Raw genomic sequence first — 20,936 nt, forward strand, 5'->3', positions numbered from 1 at the left:
CTGGGAAGAAGACAGGAAATGGAGCTGAGCTAGAAAAGTCATGTTAGCATAGACTCGAGTGTTGTAGTTCTGAAGTCTATCCAAGATTCCTAATGTTCATGGATGTTTGGGACCTCCCTTCAATGCGTGCACTGCATCAGGTAACCTGGGGAACACGGGGTGAACAAAGGGGGTTCTTGTCTTCAGGGATATTGAGGAGATATCCCTACACAAAGGCTCCTGGGAAAAACACGGCTTGTGCCAGCTGTCCGAAGGTTATACAGACAGGGCTGACAGTGCAGCAGGGGAGGGCCCTGTGCTATTCAGCAGGGAGACAGGACCACAGAAGAGGTGGCACTGGACTGGAAAGGTGGGCTGCTTTCCATAGCACAAACTAGAGAGAAGAGACGCTCTTTTAGGTGGAGGACTTGTATGGAAATGGTGGTGGGGCAAATGGATGTCTTGGAGGGTAAGAAAGAGTATCCACTCTGCTAAAGCCTGCGCTAGCATAAAGGAACAGCTGATGATAGACAGAAGCTGTGTGAGGCAGGAGGCGGTGGAGCCTGGCGACACTGAAGACCATCAAAGTTACTGAATGGAGGGATGCTGTGGCCAAGTGACTCTTTACAGGATGTAAAGAGGAGTAGGATGGATCAGAGGGAAGGAAAGGCTGGGAGAATGCAATCCAATGAAGAAGCTACTGCAGTTTAGGGCAGAAATGACGGATGGAAGTGGGCAAAGCTAAGGAGCAGATTGTAAAGGATAAACTAACATGACTGCATCCTCTGCATTTCCACTTGGGCTATCAACAGACTTATCCTAAGAAGTTCTGGCTACTGCTATAGTCTACCCACGCAGGTGGAGCCGACGCCATGTACCCTGCTAATGGTTCACTAATGATGCCCTTAGGAGAGGTCAGATGGACATAAACTTGCAACCTCAAAAACCACTTTCATTTGGATTTGAACTGGGGCCTGTTCCTCTGCTACCTTCTTTGTGCCATTTCTCTAGCTGGTGTTGAGGTGAACCTCCGATCAGAACTCACAGCTCTTCAGAGCAGGCAAAAAGCCCCAAAGCTCCCAACAATGCAAGCTGCCTGCCCAATACTGAGTTCACAGCAGAGTCATAATATGGATAATTACTTTTGAATACCAGCACAGGAAGGAGGTTAAGTTTTGTTAAAGCAAGCTAGAGGAACATGTGCTGTGATATTGAAGGGGTCTCTGGGGATAGTGTGAGTGTGTTCTCCTCCTTGGCCCCAAGACAAACAGCTCTCCCCCTGGAAAGGGCATCTTTCATGCATGGAAGGGATGCCACAGAAAGCAGGCAGATATATAGGTTACCACAAAGAAAGGTCTATTACACATCAGCTTCTCAGTCAAAACAAGGGTCCTTGAGTCAAATGCTGGCTGTGAAAACTTGTAAAAACCAGGTTTTCTTCCCTTACAGCATTCCTGCTACCTCGGTCTAAATGAGCTTGCAAAGGGGTGTACAGTTGCTCCCCAGAGATCCGACCTGATCACTAGTAAGTCTGAGGGCAAATGGAAGTAGGGTCTGAAAACTGGAAAGTCACCTGTTTTATGAGCCTGTCCTTAGTGGCTTCCCAACACACAGTTCTGTGTACAGTGGCTGCTCTTGCTTCCCTAGCATGAAGGTGACCAGAGCAGGGATTCTGGGTGGACTGGGGGAGGTTTGGGATAGGCCCTATTTGACAGGCACCCTGAATTTTCATCAGTTCCTGACTTACTGTTCCAGCCCATAAGGTATGCTTTCCAAGACATTCAAATTTCGAGAATATGTAGATAAATGTAGAGTTTAGGTGGGTCCAACCTGCAGTCCCCAGGCCACATGCACCCCCGGAGAGACAAGAATATAGACCAACACATTTGTAGACGACAACATATCACAGTGTTAAAAGGCTGGCTACCCCTGGAAGATGCTTACAAGGCATGCACAGTTTTACATGAGTATGTAAAACCTTTCACCTTAACTGGTCTGGGAGAACAAAGGAGACCCCAGAATCTGGAGCATGATAATGAGGTGTCTTAGCAACCAACTTCCTGTTTGGAGATGTAATTTGGGGAGGACTTAGGTTCCAAAGGAGATAATCCCAAACATACTTTTCTTGTGCCATGAGGGCTACACATTTCTGTATACAGAGACTGTTCTTGTTTCCATAATGTAAAGTTGCCCACAAAGGGGAGTACTCGGTGGACTTGGGGAGGGGGCTGGGATACTTCCTACCTTGGCAGGCACCCTGAACTCCCCATATTCTTTCAGCAGCTCCTGGGTCTCCTCTGTGGTCTCCCCAGTGGAGGTATGTGTTGAGAGGTAATATTCTCCTGTTTCTTGGATCCAGTCTAATGCCTGTGGGAGGAAACACCACCACCAGTCCCCCAGAAGGCAGCTGTCAGCAGGAAGACATGCCACATTATGAGGAAGGCTTATGGTTCGGGACCCAGGAAATGTGACAGAATGTGTAGCTCTGAGAGAGTTGTTTTTTAAATTTTTATTATTTTTTTATGGAGGCTCTCCTTTGAGTTGGAATAGCCTGCCACAAAGCAGTAAACTGGGGCCCTATCATATGTCAGACCCAGTAAGTATTGATGTATGTATGTATAAACTGGGGGTTACCATGGGTCAGACCCAGTGATTATCTATGTATCTATGTATAAATTGGGGGTCATCATGGGTCAGACTCAGTGAGTATCTATGTATAAACTGGGATTATCATGGGTCAGACCCAGTGAGTAGCTGTGTGTAAACTGGGGGTTATCATAGGTCAGACCCAGTGGATAACTGTACAGCCCATCATAACTCCCGGTGTCAAACTTAGCATTGAATGCCTAGAAAACCCAAATTACTGACAAGGGGAAACTGGCTACCCCTTCTTCTGTCATCCCCTCTCGCCTTAACTGTGCCTGCTACCGTGGTCTTCTGTACCCAGCCCAGCAGTGAGGCACAGCCAAGGGAACTCGGGACATACCTGCTTAGCACTGCGCTCGAACACCACATATTGCTGACATTGATCTAACCGTCGCTTCTTCAAGGTCCAGAAGTGCAGGACACGATTCTCCCTCTGCAAGAGCTCACTCAAGATGGCTGTGGGAAGAGGAGGTGAGCAGCATCATGGGAAGGCTCTGTGCCAAGTCCCAAGTATGTCAGCCCCACTACCAAAGGGACTGGCAAGACTCTTACAACTTCCCAGAAGAGATCAAGAGTAGGGAGAGCATGGATGGTAAGGACCTGTTTCTCAGGACTCTGTCAATAGACCACCACAGACCCATGTTCTCTTCACACTAGTCAGTCCTTATTGGAAGAGGCTTTGGAAAGTGAGGCCCTAAGGCTACAATTGACACAGCTGATTTGGAGCCTAGCAAGCATGGGTGGGCTCTTAGGCATTCCTGAGGAGCTTCTGGAGGAGAGGTAGGCGGGGGTAAGCAGTAGGGAGCAGGCTAGGAAGACATACGGCCAGCCCACCTAATGAGCCACAACCTCAGCCCTGCACAGGAGTCAGACACATGGCACTTTAACAGCAGAGCCACTGTTCGAGCTTCTGGCCAGAGGGTGGGTGGAAACTGGGCTGCAATAGGGTCTACATGTTGTCTTCGGCCCAAACTCCACACAGCTTTTGATCTGATCCTAAGGAAGGCTGAACGGTCTTCTCATGTTGTCCCTAATGATACTATGAGAACTCAGGTAAGGTACTTAGTACGACAAGGGAGCCATAGTGGGTGTCCGTCTGTTTCCTTACTTCTCTTAATACTATCTGGCTACCTGGATTGATTGATTGATTGTTTTTTTTCTTCAAGACAGGGTTTCTTTGTGTAGCCCTAGCTGTTCTAGAACTAGCTTTGTAGACCAGGCCTTGACCTCACAGAGCTCCACCTATCTACCTCTGCCTCCCAAGTGCTGGGATTAAGGGCATGCAACACCACCACCACTGCCTGGCCATAGATTGATTTAAGTGTTTTAAATAGCATGATCTATGCTTGAAGCAAGCAAATTTATTTTGTTTTATATCTGCTTCTTGTTTCCTGCAAACTGTTAAATGTTGGTAAAATATTCAGGACTGAGGACATAGATAATCAACATTTATTAAGCATTCATTATGTGTCAGGCACATTTTTATAATACATATGATATGTGTTTCTTTATGGTTCCCCCTTTGCAGATGAGAAAACTGAGGAAGACCTGTGACTTGTTCAGGCTCATTCAGATAGGAAGGAGTAGAGCTTGGAGTTAGGCAGGATCCTGTGACCCAGGACCACATCCTTATCTACCCTTGGTCTCCCTGGGATGTCAAATACACATTATGTACTTTACCGAGATGGTACAACCCACACTGTAGTGTTTGTACTTATTAGTTTCTGTTGCTTTTACTTATTCTTTAATTCTCCTCACTGCCCTGTGCTTGGAGGTTTGACTCTACAGATACTCTCTCTCTATACCCTTCTAGGCTGAGACATTCCATAGGCCTCAGTGGCTCACTATCGATGCCTTCAGCATGGAATTTCAGCTCCTTCCCAGAGTGGTCAAGTACACCTTCTCACTCTCAGACTGACCTCTGGCTCTCACTCTCAGTCTGACTTCTGACCTCAGGCTTGCTCTGGCGAGGAGGTTATTATTAACTGATAGGACACCAATAGGAGCTTGAAATGTGTCTATAGACTTGGATGGCCCCTTGCCTCCCTGTTAGCACCATGGCGAGAACTCTTGGGTAATCTTGGACTCAGAGCTCAGGAAGAACAGACAAGAAAGAACAGCCAACATCTGGAGTTTGAAGGACAGCTGCGTTGCTGGGCTCAGCCATAGTAGCCAATGGCATGGTGATGGCTGAGCCATACCATCACCTGAACAAAAGATGCTCGTGGTGAGCCACAGCCAAGTTTCTGGTTGTTCCTGGCAATCTGCTCCCATGTTAAAACCCTACCCTATGTGGCCCTGGCTTTGGATCCAGGCAGCAGATGAAGGGGACTAGATCTCGCCTGCAGTGTCTGTGTCTCCTAGGCAAGGGTAGAGGGTTGCCTCCTTACTGTTTGTGTCCCACACCACTAGGTAAGTAACATAGTCAGTCCAAAATCATGGAAAGCTTCTGAAGTTTCAGGTGTCACTATCCCCCTTCCTGAGAATGTTCACAGATGGAGGTATATCCAGCCCCCTCTGGGTGCCCGTCCCATACGGTGTAGGTGTGAGTGTGGACCCTCAGCAGTTGGCCTCACCCAAGCAGCCATCTGCAGAAGTCAGAACATACGCTTTGAAATGCGCTGGAAGGAGAGGGTGGCCTGGAGTCAGCCACCCAGAGGGCCTCATTCAAAGGCAAAATAACACGTGGAGCAGGGCTCCGGTTGGGTTCCTTTTGTTTAATTCCTTCCAGTGTTCTGGATCATCCCAACTCTGATCTGAGCAGGGAGGTGAACTCTGTCTCAAGCAGACTGCTGATCCCCATTCTGACCATGGTGTCCCTAAACCTGGCTCACCCCTCACTCCAAGTCAGTTCAGGATCTTTTTCCCAGCCTTCCTCTCCAGGGCTGCGAATTTCTAATTGGACAAGAGGATACGTGTAAAACTGGTTTCCTATGTGAAGGCTCATTTCTGTGTGGTAAGAGTGATCACTGAGAGAGTGAAACAATGACTGAGGCCAAATGTGATCAGACAATAAATAATTTTGAAGGATATATGTTATTTTTCATGTACTCACAGACTTATAGACTTCATAGGCGATAAAGATGACCGAGAGCACCAGTTATGCTAATCCTATCTGCATACAGAATGCAGGTTCTGACTCTGTGGATCTGAGGGAGCCTGAATCCAACTTGTATTAGCTTCCAAGTAATATCAATGTTGCTCAATAGGACACTGTGTTTTGAGTAGCAAATGTTTAAACAACCTTTCTACTAAGCAGTGTGGCCCAAGACTTGGAAATAAAACTAAAAAACTTGGGGAAAATCTTTCTGCACATTAAGAAACTGACTGTGACCCACCAGGGCTGGGTCCACACCGTCCCACACCAGACTGCTTTTTCTTAAAAGGGAAGCACCGGAGAACTTGTGATGACAAGAGGGATAGAGACACCGCCTGTTACCAGGAAGGGAGAGGGGGCGGGTCTCTCATCCACGCAACTCAAGTGACCTGTCGTCCAGCAGGCCTCTCCCTCACCTTTTACTTGCTGTTCAGGTCCCCTGGTGTGGCTGGCGACACTGGGCATGCTGACGTTGTTCCTGTGGATGTACTTGAGAAACACCTCAGCATTCCGCCGGGCCAGAGTGCAGGCCTAGGAGAGACCAAGGTGTGAGGAGGCCCTGTCTCCAGGCGGCATGTGGAATTCAAGACATGAGAAGGAAGCGCCTTTTTTTTTTAGAAGGCGATGGGATGGTGATGAGGATGCTGGAGGGATCCAGAGGGAGCGGACCTCTGAAGGTCACTTCTGGGTCATGAGGACACTAATTCAGCCTAGGGGGCTCATGCTCTGAGCTCTCTTTGACTGTGCTTCTTTTTCTGTTTCAGACAGAAATCAGAAGAACAGCCACCCCTTCACGATACATGTCACTATCCATATGCTGACTGGTCACTGCTAATGTTCAGGCCCAGGCTGGTTTTCTTCTACAAGAATACCTCTTACAGGACCACTGGAGCAAGCCCAGGGAACAGAAACCCACGTTAGCATAGTACATTTAGCAAACGTACTTGATAACATAATCCTAAATCTAAATGCAAATTACCAACAATTTTCAAATTAACCTGATGGCCCATCACGTTCCCCATATCTAAATAACACTAACAAGTACACTCTTATTGGGAAATATTAATCTCCACGAAAGAGTCAGAGCCAGAGCCATTGAAGGCTCCCATCAGGGTTGGCTGGCGGAGAGGACAGGCCACATTCTCCTCATGAGTAGGACTGAGGGCTGGGAAGAGCAGCAGGAAGGAAGCACTTCAGATCTAGAATCCAGACCTCCTGACAGAGTACTTCTAAGTGTCCCTTAAGCCCATATAATTTTCAAATTTCTCTAAAAACCAGTTTCCCCCATAGCTATAAAACTAGTATATACTTGCTTACTAATTTAAAATTAATAAATTATCTGTAAATCAAACTGTTAACTTTTAAAATCTTCTTATACTTAGCTTTTTATCATACAAATTATATAATTACAATGACTGTTACATAATAAATATAAATATAACCATTAAGTTGATGGGAACTCAAAAGCTCATGAACTGGAAGCCATTAGTAGAAGTCCAAGGCTAAGGACTTCTAGATGGTTCAATAAATAAGAATAAACAGAAAGCCATGCACTGTCTGTTGGGCAGCAATTTCCTACAATGATAGGGAGTTTTTCTTCACGGCTTTAGGAATATATGAGAAACACTGGTCCAGAGAGTTTTCTTTCTTCTTTAAAAGAATCATTTAATTTTAGGAAGAAATAATCCTTACTTTTCTCTCTGTATGTGCATGTGTGTGTTGTGCATATGTATGTGGTGTATTGTGCAGGTGTGTGTGTGTGGATGTACATGCCCATACATGCATGTAAAGAGGCCAGAGAGGAGGTTGGGTGTCCTATTCCATCACTGTCAACCTTATTCTCTTGAGACAGTGTCTCTTACAGAACCAGAGCTAGGCTGGCAGCCAGCAAGGCCCAGTGATCCTCAGTTCTCTGTCCTCAATAGTGCTGGGGATATGGAGCGTGTGAGGCCGCGTCTGGCTCTTTACATGCATGCTGGAGATGCAAACCCAGGCCTTCAAACAGGCACTCTTCTCCACTAAGCATTTCCCAGTCCCAAGAAACACTTTTTAAAAATAATTTATTTATTTTTATTTCATGTGCATTTGTGTTTTGCCTGCATATGTATCTGTGTGAAGGTGTCAGATCCACTGAAACTGGAATGACAGGCAGTTATGAGCTGCCATGTGGGTGCTGGGAATTGAACCTGGGTCCTCTAGAAGAGCAGCCAGTGCTCTTAACTGCTGAGCCATCTCTGGGCAGCAGACTCCAGCTCCCTACCCCCACTAAGAAATACTTTTATAACTCTATTTAAAAGCCTTCACATGCCCCTACAATTGTTTTAAATTCTGTTTTGCAACAGAGAAAACTTTTCAATTATTTTAAGTTCTGTATGAGAACATTTCTACTTATCTGTATTAGTAAAAGCTGCTTATTTGGGGTTCTAACCAATACCTGTGCAGATACCAGACACAAGGAAGGAGGCAGGTACCAGGGAGGTTTTAAGAAAGGAACAAAAAGGTTTGATGGTCAAGAGGAGATGAGCTCTAATGAAAAAGTGAGCCAGTTACAGAAGTGTGACTTCAGTGGTGGCACGTCAGGGTACATAAATTCTCTTTCATCCCTTGAGAAATCCCAGAAGAAGAACATGAAAGTGTGGGGTTTGGGGGGAGTGGAGTCTGCTGACCAGCCTGAACCGGGAAGCCCACTGAGGGAAGACCAAGGGCTGCTGGGGGACATTCAGAAGGACTTCCCTTTCCGCTAAAAGTCCAAATGCAACAGGGCTGGTTCCCCTCCCTGAGATGCTAGGGCCATACCAGAAACCCCCAGGAAATGTGTTTCTGCTTTCACATAGAATAAACATGGTGATATTTATTGTTAATTGAAAATTTTTCAAATGATAAAGAGTATCAAATTTATTGACTAAAAGATTTGTTTTAATAACTTTATTAAATAGGCTTGCACTTTTCAGCCAAACGGTCATTTTAGGATTGGGGTTACTGCTCAGTGGTAGAGTGCTTGCCTAGTAGGCATGAGGGAGGCCCTGCTGTGTTCAATCTCTAGCACCACAAAAGGAGAAAACAAAAAATTATTTTTTTATAAATTGATGTAAGTGAGTAAAAGAACGTGACCATAACCATGTGATATTGGAATACCCTAATGTGGCAGTGGCAATAATAATGTATCCCATACCTAGAGATACCAAAAAGTGTCAAGAAAGAAGTGAGTATTTAAAGTGTAATCTTATGGCTTTTATGAACTAACTGGGAGATACGTCTTCAACCCCTTCCTTCTTTACAAAAGAGGTGGGAAAATCCAGAGGCATGGGAAGCCCTGATGAAGCAGTAGGTGGGTGCTGGCTGGTGAGAGGAGAGACTGGGGCTGGAATCTGAGACCACCGTGTGTGGCAGTGTGCTCTGACCTTCAGGAAGGCTTCCTTCTGTTCCAGGTGCTTGCTGAGGAGTGGAATGACGTGGTCCATCTCCGCCGCCGGCCCCAGCTTGTCTCGCCCGCCACACCAGTCCTCGTCTCTCCGGTATTCCTGCTCTAGGCTCTCCAGAACACTGCACACCTAGTCAATCATGGGAGAAGAGGCTCAGTAAAGGAACTAACTGCCCAGCAGGTATTCATTGCGAACTTCAGCAACAGAACTCTACACAGTGACACTCTGTGTGTGACATCCAGCCTGGAGATTCAGAGTGGCCTCCACTCCCAAGATAATACTCTGAAGAGACATTCTTGAGAACCTCGTGACTGGAGCTTGGACTGTGGCTGGAGATGGAGGTTGTGGAATTATCTTTTACAGCTGAGGACTAAGCTAAAGCGGTTGATGATTTCACTCAGGACTATGATGAAGAGCAAGAAATGAAGAAACGAGTTGGATATTTAGGGGACTTCAATATTATATATCATATATATATACACATATATCACATACATATATACACATACATCATATGTATCTCAAACCCATATATACATATGTATGTGTGCATATATTATATTGTATAGCTATATTGTTGTATTACCTCATGATAATTACGAATTATGTAGACCAGGCTTGGAGAAGAGACTTGCTGGCTTGCCTCAGCATCTGTACTTGTCTGTCAGTCAAGAGCCTTGAGCAGTAAGTAGTAAAGGGTAAAGCTGCCTCTCGTGTGATTTATGGGCCATAAACAAAAGTCATCTTTCTACTTCCCTGGGGACAGATGTTCCAAGTCCTACCATAAGGCAGTGACATCTTTAGGACATCTATTATAAAATCACATTTCTTCCTGAGGAAGAATACATTTGAGTTAACCTCAAAAACTTTTTTTTTGTTTTAGTTATAAGACTTCAGAGAGGCCCTGCTGAGTGACCGTATAAATGACCTCAGAAGAGAATAGAGCATTCGAAGAGGGTTTGGAGGGAGTTAGGTAGAGTGTTACCGTGAGAGTCTTGTGGCAGCCTGGTATGGCAGGGAGGGTACAGAAAATAAGAACTCAGCAGACACTTGCCTAGCATGCAGAAGAAGGTGGATGTCATCCCTAGCATGGCAAAAACAAGCCAACAGAAAACAGAAACCTAAATTCCTACACTTTCCATCCACAGCATTAGTTACTTATTGAACAGAAGCCGGGGAGAACACATGTAGCCATCTTGGCCTCCTCTGAAGAAGCCACTCCTCTTGGGCAAGAGTATGTTTGTTTTTGAGACAGGGTCTCACCAAGCCCTTGAACTTCACTATGTAGCCAAGGGTGACCTTGAAATTCTAACCAAGGGCTTGCTAGGCAAGCACTCTGCTAACTGAGCTATAGCCTCGCCCAAGGATGTGGTTTTTGGACAGGCTGTTCACTGAGTTAGGAACTCAGCTGAAGGACATCTCATGCAGAAACCCGCTCCTCATGGCCACACATGCTCGCCATGTCACAAGGAGTCTGTCCCCAATCTCAAGCTGGCTTGTCTAGTCCCCGATCACCTCTGCTCTTTCTTTTAACACAAGACAGAGCAGGCAGGTGAGCTCAATTCTTGAGATAAAATAGATAACAACATGCAGAAATGTTAAGACGAAGACACTTGAGACCTGTTCCACAACAGGACAGAATCAAAGACCCGATGTGGTCTTGTATGGTTAGAGTCTGGGTTCTTTTGACTATGAATGTGTTTTACGTAGTTGCTGATGGAGGAGGATAAAGACACATAAACAAGCTAGATGCAAGGTGCAGTTTGGAGTCTAGCTACACCAAGTTCAGTGAAATCAGCTGGATCTTAGATATTTAAGCAGAAAACAAATGCCAACATAGATCACCAAGTGTGGGGACAGCTTGTCACACAGCATTATTACGACAATGGCTGGTTGATACACTGCTCAAATCTAGCATTCAGCACACCCAATTTCTACTTCAACACCTCCCTATTGCTCTGATGAGTTTGAGAAATTTATGAAAAAAACTCACATGGTTCCTTGCTGTAAAGGAAAAGAGGAAGATAAGAAAGCCAATGGTAGTGTTTCCACAAGCCATTGTTTTATTCTCAAAGGTTAGTGCTGGCAGGTCTGGCTTTTTGATGCTGTACCGCAATGTGTGGTAGGAAACAGCCTCTTCCATCTTCAGCCCACATCTCACAGACGTCCCCCTCACCTGCTCAGAGGTCTTGTAAAAGGCCACAGAGGCATTGACTAGTTTCAGCCGGTCTTCCATCTTTAGCATGAGCTGCTGCCAGTGGAGGGCCACCTTCTCGGCACATTCCCGGATGGCATCGGCATCGTAGTGGCCGGCCTGGAGCAGGGCCTCGGCTTTCTGCTGTACCTGCAGGGCGCTCTGGTGCGTCTTCTGCAAGGAAGTGGCGTGAAAGAGGGACTGGGCGCCAGGGGAGGAGAGAGAGGTCCGTGGGAGCAGCCCAGGTGTGATATGGGAGGGGGTGGAGTGAGGTGTGATTGGAAAGATGCAGAAAAGTTAAAGAGCTTTAAATGACGGATCCACTTGTCATGATTAATACATTATTGTCTTTTAAAGCACAATTTTAAAAAAGGAAATCATACATTTTCGTTCGTCTCTCAGGACCCTAACTCCTGACCCCATTCCCAACTTCCTACTTCCATTACCCTAGATTTTAAGGACATTTCAGTTCACACAGTAGAGAAACAGAAGTTGTGTAGAAACCTGCTCATTAGTTTAATCTCCTTTTCAAATCTAATCATAAAATTGTTCATCACTGAACTTTCAATGATTACTGATGCAGCATTTTACAAATTAAGAAAGCACCCCCCGCCCGCAACACATGTCACACAAATCTCAGCTGGCAACACACAATCTTAGACACTAATAATCACTTGAAAAGGATTCTGGTAGAATGGGTAAACTTGGCAGGCAGGGCACTAGATCTGAAGAATGACCTCTCACCCCTGACCCCTCACCCCCGACCCCTTAACCACAGTTACTCCACCAAAGAAGCCCAGCAGCAGTCAAGAATGAGCTCAAAGCAGGGTCCGTTTGTTATCTACAAGGGCTTTCAGGAGAAAGGCATCTTATTTTATTGTTTCTGAGTCTGGCTAACTGTGTTCTGTACCTGAACTGCAAGAGGATAGGGCACCTGGCTGGAGGACTAGGTGGCAGGAAAAAAATAAAAAACACAAAAAAGAGGTTCAAGCTTTGTAAGACAAAACACAGAGGTGATGATTCCTATGCTGACTAGTTTTTATGTCAACCTGACACAAGATGGAGACATCTGAGAGGAGGGAGCCTTAGTTGAGGAACTGCCTCCATAAGATTGGGCTGCAGGCAAGCCTGTAGGGCATTTTATTAACTAGTGATTGATGTGGGAGGACCCAGCCCACAGTGGGTGGTGCCATCTCTGGGGTGGTGGTCCTGCGTTCTATAAAAAAGCAGGCTAAGCAAGCCAGTAAGCAGCACCCCTCCATGGCCTCTGCATCAGCCTCCAGGTTCCTGCCCTGTTTGAGTCCCTGTCCTGACTGCCTTAGATGATGGGCAGTGACAGGAAGCATAAGCCTTTTCCTTTCTCCCCAGATTGCCTTGGTCATGGTGTTTCATCACGGCAGTAGTCACCCTGACTAGGACAATCCTGAGAGACCGTGAGAGTGCTGCTGACTTGGCAAAGTCATCGCAACCTCAGCTGTGACCAGTATCCTCAGTGTTGGCTCAGCTCGTGGTGGACAGGGTGGCTGGAAACACAAGGGTACTCCAGAATTCCTTTCTACTCGGCTGGGACAGGAGGATTGAGACCATTCTTAACAGCCGATTTATTCAGCTCTCTTTGGGTCTAAGGGTAACCTCCCTCGTTTTGTTTGTTTGGGTTTTTTTTTTTGTTTTTGTTTTTTCGAGACAGGGTTTCTCTGTGTAGTTTTGGTGCCTGTCCTGGATCTCGCTCTGTAGACCAGGCTGGCCTCGACCTCACAGAGATCTGCCTGGCTCTGCCTCCCAAGTGCTGGGATTAAAGACAGGTAACCTCCCTTGTTTTTTATCTAACCCTCTCCCTGGTCCTCACCACACCTGCCTTTCCCTCCCATCAGACTACATCCTGCACATCCCTCCTTACACTGCCCAGTCTATAAAGCTTCCACCTCAGCCTGTGGCACCTCCACTCCGGCAACTCCGCCAGCATCCCAGGCCCTGTGCCTTGTTTCCTCCTGATAGCCAAAGTCCTGATGACTGAGTCAGTGCTGGGCTCCTCACTGCTGAATGAAGCTGGAGAAAGTAGAGGGCAGAGCATCCCCACAAGTCCCCTGATTGTCTTTGTTTTATTGACACTGTTTTGTGTCCTAAACATAGAGGTGCCAAGGTCATCTCTGGCTGACTGTTTACCTCTCCAGAACCCTGATCTACTCCCTTGGCTTCAGTTAGTTCCCTTCTGAAGGAGAGTCCCAGCAAGCCTCTTCTTACTGTGGGATCCTCCTCTGGCATTGTCTTCTCATGAGAGGGAGCCCACCTCTCGCCCTTCTGAGGAGGTACCGCTATCTGATGCAGGGTAGATACCAAACCCTCAACAGAAGCCAAACCCATCTCTTTAAGACACCTCCCCAAAGTCACTGGCCACTTATGTTGATGGCCTCCTCCTACTCATTTTCCTTGCCACCTAGAATTACAGTCTTGACCTCATCCCTGACTGCTGCTCCCCACTCCTCCAACCCAACCCAGCCCTTACAACTTTATATATGCACTTTTATGGAGGAGAGGTGGCCAACTGTCTTCCCTTCCAGTTCTAAATCCATAGAGCCATTCCTCACATTTCATTTTTCTTTTCCTTTGCATGTGTGATGCTAGGATTTATCTTGGGGTCCTGAACATGCCAAGCACACATTCCACTGCTGAACCACATCCCCAGTTCATCGTGGACATTTCCAGCAGTTTTTTAATTTGATGGAATATGAAGTGCTTGTAATGTAGTGACTTATTCTTTTCATCCCTACAGCTTTCATTTTATCAGTACCACCCCTGTTTCAGTTCTAAAGTCTTCTGTGGGTCCCTCATTGCTTCAAAACTAGGTTCAAACTGGCAGTCCTAACAGCTCTCCATGACATGGTCTATAACTGCTTTACAATACCAAGTAGCTCCCCCGCCCGAACCCTCCTAAAGCAAGCCACAAACCTTCCTGCCTGGCCCTTCCTTCTTCCTGTCCTTGGTAAATGCCCCAAAGCCCCCGTAAGACTATCAGTTCTTTGGGGCTCCCTCAAATCTGCCTTCCTTCAATGAGCCTTTTCAGATGGCTTTAAACTCAGGGGACACCCCCTTTTTCTGAACTCCTTTGTCACTTAGCTAACTCTTGGAGGGTTCCAGTTACTCAGAAGGTAAAACTGTCACTGTGTGTGTGTGTGTGTGTGTGTGTGTGTGTGTGTGTGTGTGTGTGTGTGTATGTGTGTGTGTGTATGTGTGTGTGTGTGTGTGTGTGTGTGTGTGTGTGTGCGTGTGTGTATCAGTCAAATGGCTCTCACTTCTCCCAGGGTGTGTGTGCTCTGTGCTGGCCCCTGTGATTATGTATTGACTTTTCTGGTTCACACAGCCTTTCTATGAGGTGGATTTTATTTCCATCTCAGAGACTAAGATGTACAGGCTAAACGATTTGCCTCAAAACCTACAACAAAACAAGCGAGAAAACCAGACTTGAGGTTGACTATTCCCAAACTTAGATTCTTTTACAGCACGTCACTTTTCCTCTAGGATTAGAATGAAAGCTACAGCATTTCTCATTTGGAGGAAGGTTCTCCAGATGAATGTCAGTGATTACGACAATTATCTCTTCTGCCCATAACGTGTAAAACTAGCACATAACTGTCGCCATAAACTTGTTTTAATGTTTTTTCCTCAGATAGTTTGGAGTAATCTCGACTTTTCTATAATTTGTGTCATGTAATAAACTCTGCCCCTTACTCTGAAACTCATTATTCTGTTACAGTTCTGAGTCCGCCTTCCTCTTTAATTTCCTAAATGATAAATTCTTATCCGGGTGGCATAATCTTTGCTTTGCTAAGGTTAAGCCATTTTTTGCATTTACTTTGACTCCTTATCATCTAATCCTATTGAGTGTTACAGTTTTAAGACGTGGATTATCAAGGACATTAATATTTAGTAGGCGTAAGTGCAAGAAAATTGAACCAAATCAATTGAATTTATTATCCAGTTTTAACCACTTTTCTGGTATAATATTTATGCTTAAATGCACAGGAGGATTTCAAATAAAAATGGATTTTAAAATTGAGCTTCTTTCTATGAATGCCACAGTTCTTGAAAGACATATTGGTGCACCCAGGGCATTAACTAATAAGAATCCAGGTTACTAATAAACTACACTGCTTTGAGACACTGTTTGGCTCTCTATTCAGAATGTTCTGGGGACACTTCCCCTGAAAAGAAGGCTGTATAAGGTACAAATTCTGACCTTTCAAGGGAAGCCACCAAAGCTAGGCTTAGCATTATCCTGGCTTGGCCAGGACCATTCCAGCGTATGACTGCTTTTCTAGCTTAATAGCAATAACCCCCTCTTTCACTTTTCCTTTTGTTTTGTTTGAGATAGGGTCTTTCTATGTAGCCCAGGCCGGCTCTGCAATCCTCCTGCCTCTGCCTCCAGGAGCACTGGGATTATAGGAGTGGCCACTACACTCGGCACCCCCTTCACCCTTAAAAACGTCTCAGTTTATACAACAAATTGCATCACCACCTCACCAATAACGATTTTATTTTCCTTGTGAAACCCTTGAGCTTTCTTTCTTGGGTTCTAAGAAGGCAGATTATACTCCTGCAACACCCCCAGCAATCAGCACAAAGACCTGCAGTAACACAGGCACACGGAGAAAGCCACACTAGGCTGCTTATCCTCCCTTGAAAATGGCTTGCATCTGGCCAGGTGTAGGGGTACATATCTGGAGTCCCATCACTTGGGAGGTTGAACATTAGGACAGCCATGAGTTTGAGTCCTGCTTGGGCCACATAGTGAGTTCAAGGTCAGTCTGGCCTACACAGTGAGACCTTGTCTCAAAAAACATTGCTTACATCCTCTCTGGCATATTTTTCTCTTGATGCAGAGCTCAGTCTACACTTAGTTTACAGAGGACCATAGGCTGTCTGGAGAAGGAGCATATGCACAATTCTGGCTGTGCTCCTTGTTTGTCTGGCTACACCACAACCTGACGACCTTCCGTTTTCAAGATGTTCTATAATTCTATCTGCTCTGCTATCCTTGAGATCACAGATACCAACCCTACAGTGACCTATAGCTCAGTGACCTACAGCTCAGCATTAATTATTTACTCAAGTAATACCCCCACAAAACCCTAGGAGTGATTAGGATATATTTATCCTTGGCCATGCTCTACTATGTAGCAATGCAGTAGCATTTCCCCAACTGAACATGTACTTCGTACACAGTCACATGGAGCTTAGTATTTCAATACACTGTGGCAACATTTCCCACTCCTTCTCAAAGTTCACTGAGCTACGTTGGTGTGCTGTGACACTTGCCCTGACTTGTCAGATATTTGATTAAGAGACAGGAAATGTAATTACTCAATCCAAATATTTATATTCAAGGAGGAAGACGACCAAGAGTTATCTCTGTTGAAATCCCCCACAGCTTCATACCATGCCCCTAGTCTGCTGCCTAAGTCTATAGCCCAGTGGTTCTCAACCTTCCTAACGCTATGACTCTTTATAATACAGTTCCTCATGTTGTGGTGACCCCCAGCCATAACATTATTTTGTTGCTACTTCATAATTGTAATTTTGCTACTGTTATAAACCGCAATGTAAATATCTGACATTCAACCTCTGTGAAAGGGTCTTTTGACCCCCAAAGGAATCTCACCCCACAGTGTGAAAACCACTGCTGTAGACACTTGACCACTAAGTACCTGATTATAATCCCAATCTAGATCTCTCCTGAGGAGCTTCACCACCATTGATTTGGGAGTGCCAGTCAACTGTAACAGATATAAAAGTGCTTGCTTCTGGGTAACTCTTCTGTAGCAAGTGACTTGCTTATACTCTTATGTGTACCATACTGTTTGCTTTTCAGTCTCAAACCCCGGACTAACAATAGTCCCTAAGAAGATATCAAGTATCTTATGGAGACACAACATTCGTCTTAACACCATGTTTATATTCATGTAGGATGGCTTCTGGAAAATTAAATGGCTGAATTCAATTAATATTAGTTTATAACAGGCTAGCCATCAGTTGCATTGCTACATTGAAAGATATTTATGAGCAGAGATAATTAAAATTCATTATTTTTCAGCCACCATCATGTAAAAAGTTTTGCTGGTGGTCATTTTAAAAGGAAACAGCCCCGCTGTAGTTCCCACATACTCAGAAGTAGGCAAAGTTCTACACGGAACCACATGTAGCAAGGATCTGAGATCTTTTTATTCTTTGCCTCTTTCCCCACTGGTGCTGAACTTATTTTGATTTTAATATAGCTCTACACCCCATTTCTATTCTTCCTCAGCCACCACTGCGAAGCAATCTGCTAAGACTCTTTGGGAGGAGAGGGACCTAGTAGGAAGATAATTGAAGGAATTATTTAAAGCAAGGCAACATGACTTTATCCTCGGTGGAATTTTCTTTTAAAATCAGCTCTTAAAAAGTCCCAGGTGGTACATTCCCGGTTGCAGTTTATTCTTCAAACATGGCCGGTGCTGGCATTACTGAACGGCTTCTCTCACCATGCAAACTATATGGTACCGTCGGCGGCAACCCTTGTGCTGCCTGTCAAAAGCCAGATTCTAACCTCGAATCCAAGTGTTTAAAAGTATTCCACTTTCCTACTGACCTGCACACCTGTTTATTCTCATTTCTCATGTCTTCCATTGGAAGCCCTGTAACCTTTTAGCTTTGTGTTTCTCACCTGGTACATAGTTTGTACTGGGTAAAAAATCTCACTGGACCAGAGCCTTAAGGCACCAGGAGCAGCAAAGCATCTCATCTGAAGTATGAAGAGAAGACTCCTGATACCTTGGGGGCAGAAAGAAACCTGCACTCGGCATACCTGAGTGTGAAGGAAGTTCCTGCACTATGCCACTAGAAAGAGCCAGAGCTCCACCACCTGAGGGAATGCTGGCGTCTCAGACAGCCATTCTACCTGAGGCCCAGAGGCAAAAGGGGAACAGCAGACAATGCATCCAGATTTGGGTGTTACCTCGATGGCTAGTTGGAACTGTTCATGCTCCCGCTGCAGCTGCTCCGCCTCCGACAAAGAGCTGGCATTGACCAGGCTGGCGTTGAGCATCGACTCTCCATTGCGGATCCATCCCAGAACCTAGGCAGTTGGGACAAGCACACAGGTAAATGGCCCTCAGCAGTTTCTCCAGAGCTGTAGCCTTCCCTATGGGCACTTCAAAGGGCTATCTTCGAGTCTCTGTTAGAGAGAAGATATAGCAAGGACCTCACCCAGTTATTGTCCCAATCTTCCCAGTGTCTGATGTCATAGGCACGTACTGTATGGACCAGATATATTCTCAGCCCCACATGTCACTTCCTCCTTGTATCTACCATCCTGCTGTCCCAATGTCCCCACCAAATTAATTAACACTGCTTCATATGGCTGTATTTTATGCATGCCTTTGGTTCTTTCTAGTCCAGAGAATGATATACATAAATTCCAATTGTTGGTATCTTTTTCTATCTGTTTTTATTTATTTATTGAAAATTTCATATCATATATTTTGATCCTATTGCTTCCCCTTCCCCAACTCTTTGTTTTTAAAGGGCCCAATTCCAATAACAACTTCTTGAATTCGTCTCCACCTCACCCCTCTTGTTAGAAACAATCTTACCTCCCTCTTAAAAATGTGAACTCCCCAAAGTCTAGAGCAATCTTCTCATCAAATTGGAATCTCACATGGTTCACGTAATAGCTGTGGCACAGTAATGTTTTGAGAGTCATGGAGATTACCCAGGTCACGTGTGAGCAGCAGATCCTTACTGCCTCCATCCACCTTACATAACAAGAGCTTACAAGCTGGAGGGAGCAAACAACTCCAGGGAAGGCCAGAGAAAACGAGCAAAATTCACAGAGCAGATCATTTGCAAATGGGAAAGTAATATAACCAGCATCATTTACCCAGTGTCCTGAATACCACTTCTAGGTTTCCTAATAAGTACTGGGCGGGGGGGACCTGAAGTGGAAACTATCAGGAGAGAGGCAGCAAGAGCCAGCAGAGTCTAGAGAGTTCAAGGAAATAGGAATGTTGCAGTTATCAGGCTGAGCACAAATAATCACTCCAGAGGGAAGACCTAAGCTCTAGACCTACCTGGTGTGTGGTCACAAGAACACTGCCAAGCATCTTCTTTTCTAGGGAGCCTGTGACTCTTGCTTGGTGAGGAAAACAAGTTCTTCAGAAATTTCAAATCAGTGAATACCATCCTTATGTCACTCCTTGTAAAGGAGAAGACATGACAATCTATTCCAGGTTTGTTCTTAAGCTTTTTTATTTCTCTTCACTTTCTTGGGTTGAAAAACTGGAGAATACTAAGCCTGGTCTCCTGACCCATAACTCTCATAGGTATCTTGCAAATTTCATTCCCAAGCAGAAACTGAGTGACACTTTATTGTGCATAGATAACATGAGGGATAAATCCTGCTGGAGCTGGGTGATTTGGATTGAGATGTTAACTCACGGCCAATCTGGCAGATTGTGGATGAGATGCCAATCTGTAATTAGCTGCAGGAAATAACTGTTCAGCATGTATGTGTAAAATCCTTGTTGTCCCTGGTGGACTGTGGCTGTCTGGTTAGAGGTGCTAATGACTTTCAAAAACTGCCTGTTAATCTGGGTCCATGCATTCACAGACTGCATGGCCAAATTCTTTGTCTCTTTGGAAAATGGAGCTCATATTGGATGTTTTGAACTAAGTCTCTCTACCATGTTTCACTGCTTTCTGCTTGCTTTGGAGACTCACTAGTGGGTGTCATCAAAACACCTTCTGCACGTGCATTACAAGTCAATGTTAGTCTAGTCCTCATTGAGTCTTGCTAGAATATGTTCCTCTAGTTCTAGCCATGTCAGTTGTAGCTACGGTGGTGGGGATACTCATTTACTGGCATTCCCACCAGCAATGCCACACATTTGAGTATCTACTTCTTTCAGTAAATCCTAACATATTCTTATTCACCTGCATTTCCAAAATACTGTTTACAAAGGCATTCTAGGACTGCAGAGTCCTAAAGATCTGACTTTAGGAATACAGAAATGCATGGAAGTTTATGCGATGGCTGTAATCCAGGCTGGAAATAAGCGCTGAGTCAGTTCTGGAAGCAGAGCTGGCATAATGAGCAGACGCAGCATAACACCTGAAGTCGGAAAGCCTGACTTCGTCCCTTCCTTGGAAGATCACTCAGCTTCCCTGAATCCCAGTGTTCTCATCCCTGTCTGGATAACCCTCTCTTTCTTTCTGGCATCACAGGGCTGACACAAAGCACTAGGGAATGTTAAGCTTGATGATAATGATTGTGTGGGTACTAGTTTTGATTTTCAGTTTGGAGCAAAGATGGGTCATGCTGTGATTCTTCAGTTATAATTCTCCCAAGAAGAAGAAAAAGTCGTTTAACTTTATTCAGTTATTTAAGTGAACTTGTTGGTACCATTTTGATGTCGGATTAGTTTCTTAGGTTGCCATCATTATTCTTTGTGCTCAGATCACGGTTGGTGTAACTTTCTGTTATGAGGCTCTTTCTGTTCTTCTGGTTTGTTAAATTTGCTAGCTATTATCCCCTGAGCATCCAAGTGTGTGCCAGGTAGTAGGAAAA

At 45.1% G+C, this 20,936-nt stretch overlaps 1 protein-coding gene across 24 annotated transcripts in view; it reads right to left on the bottom strand.

Annotated features, from left to right (window-relative positions):
• Kalrn (kalirin RhoGEF kinase) overlaps nt 1-20,936 on the bottom strand; it is a 612,231-nt gene that overhangs the window by 244,640 nt on the left and 346,655 nt on the right. For 16 of the 24 annotated variants that reach the window (XM_052740400.1, XM_052740397.1, XM_052740402.1 and 13 more), the window contains exons 16-21: nt 18,327-18,446; nt 11,321-11,539; nt 9,124-9,273; nt 6,139-6,253; nt 2,966-3,081; nt 2,224-2,346 (exon numbers count right to left, since the gene is read on the bottom strand). In XM_052740400.1, the coding sequence (XP_052596360.1) occupies nt 2,224-2,346; nt 2,966-3,081; nt 6,139-6,253; nt 9,124-9,273; nt 11,321-11,539; nt 18,327-18,446 (843 nt within the window). The remainder of the gene's footprint in view (nt 1-2,223; nt 2,347-2,965; nt 3,082-6,138; nt 6,254-9,123; nt 9,274-11,320; nt 11,540-18,326; nt 18,447-20,936) is intronic. The other 8 variants (XM_052740404.1, XM_052740405.1, XM_052740403.1 and 5 more) reach the window with 1 other exon arrangement.

This window comes from Peromyscus californicus, unplaced genomic scaffold (genome assembly GCF_007827085.1).
Source record: "Peromyscus californicus insignis strain IS unplaced genomic scaffold, ASM782708v3 Scaffold_16__1_contigs__length_79575227, whole genome shotgun sequence".
Classification (NCBI taxonomy): domain Eukaryota; kingdom Metazoa; phylum Chordata; class Mammalia; order Rodentia; family Cricetidae; genus Peromyscus; species Peromyscus californicus.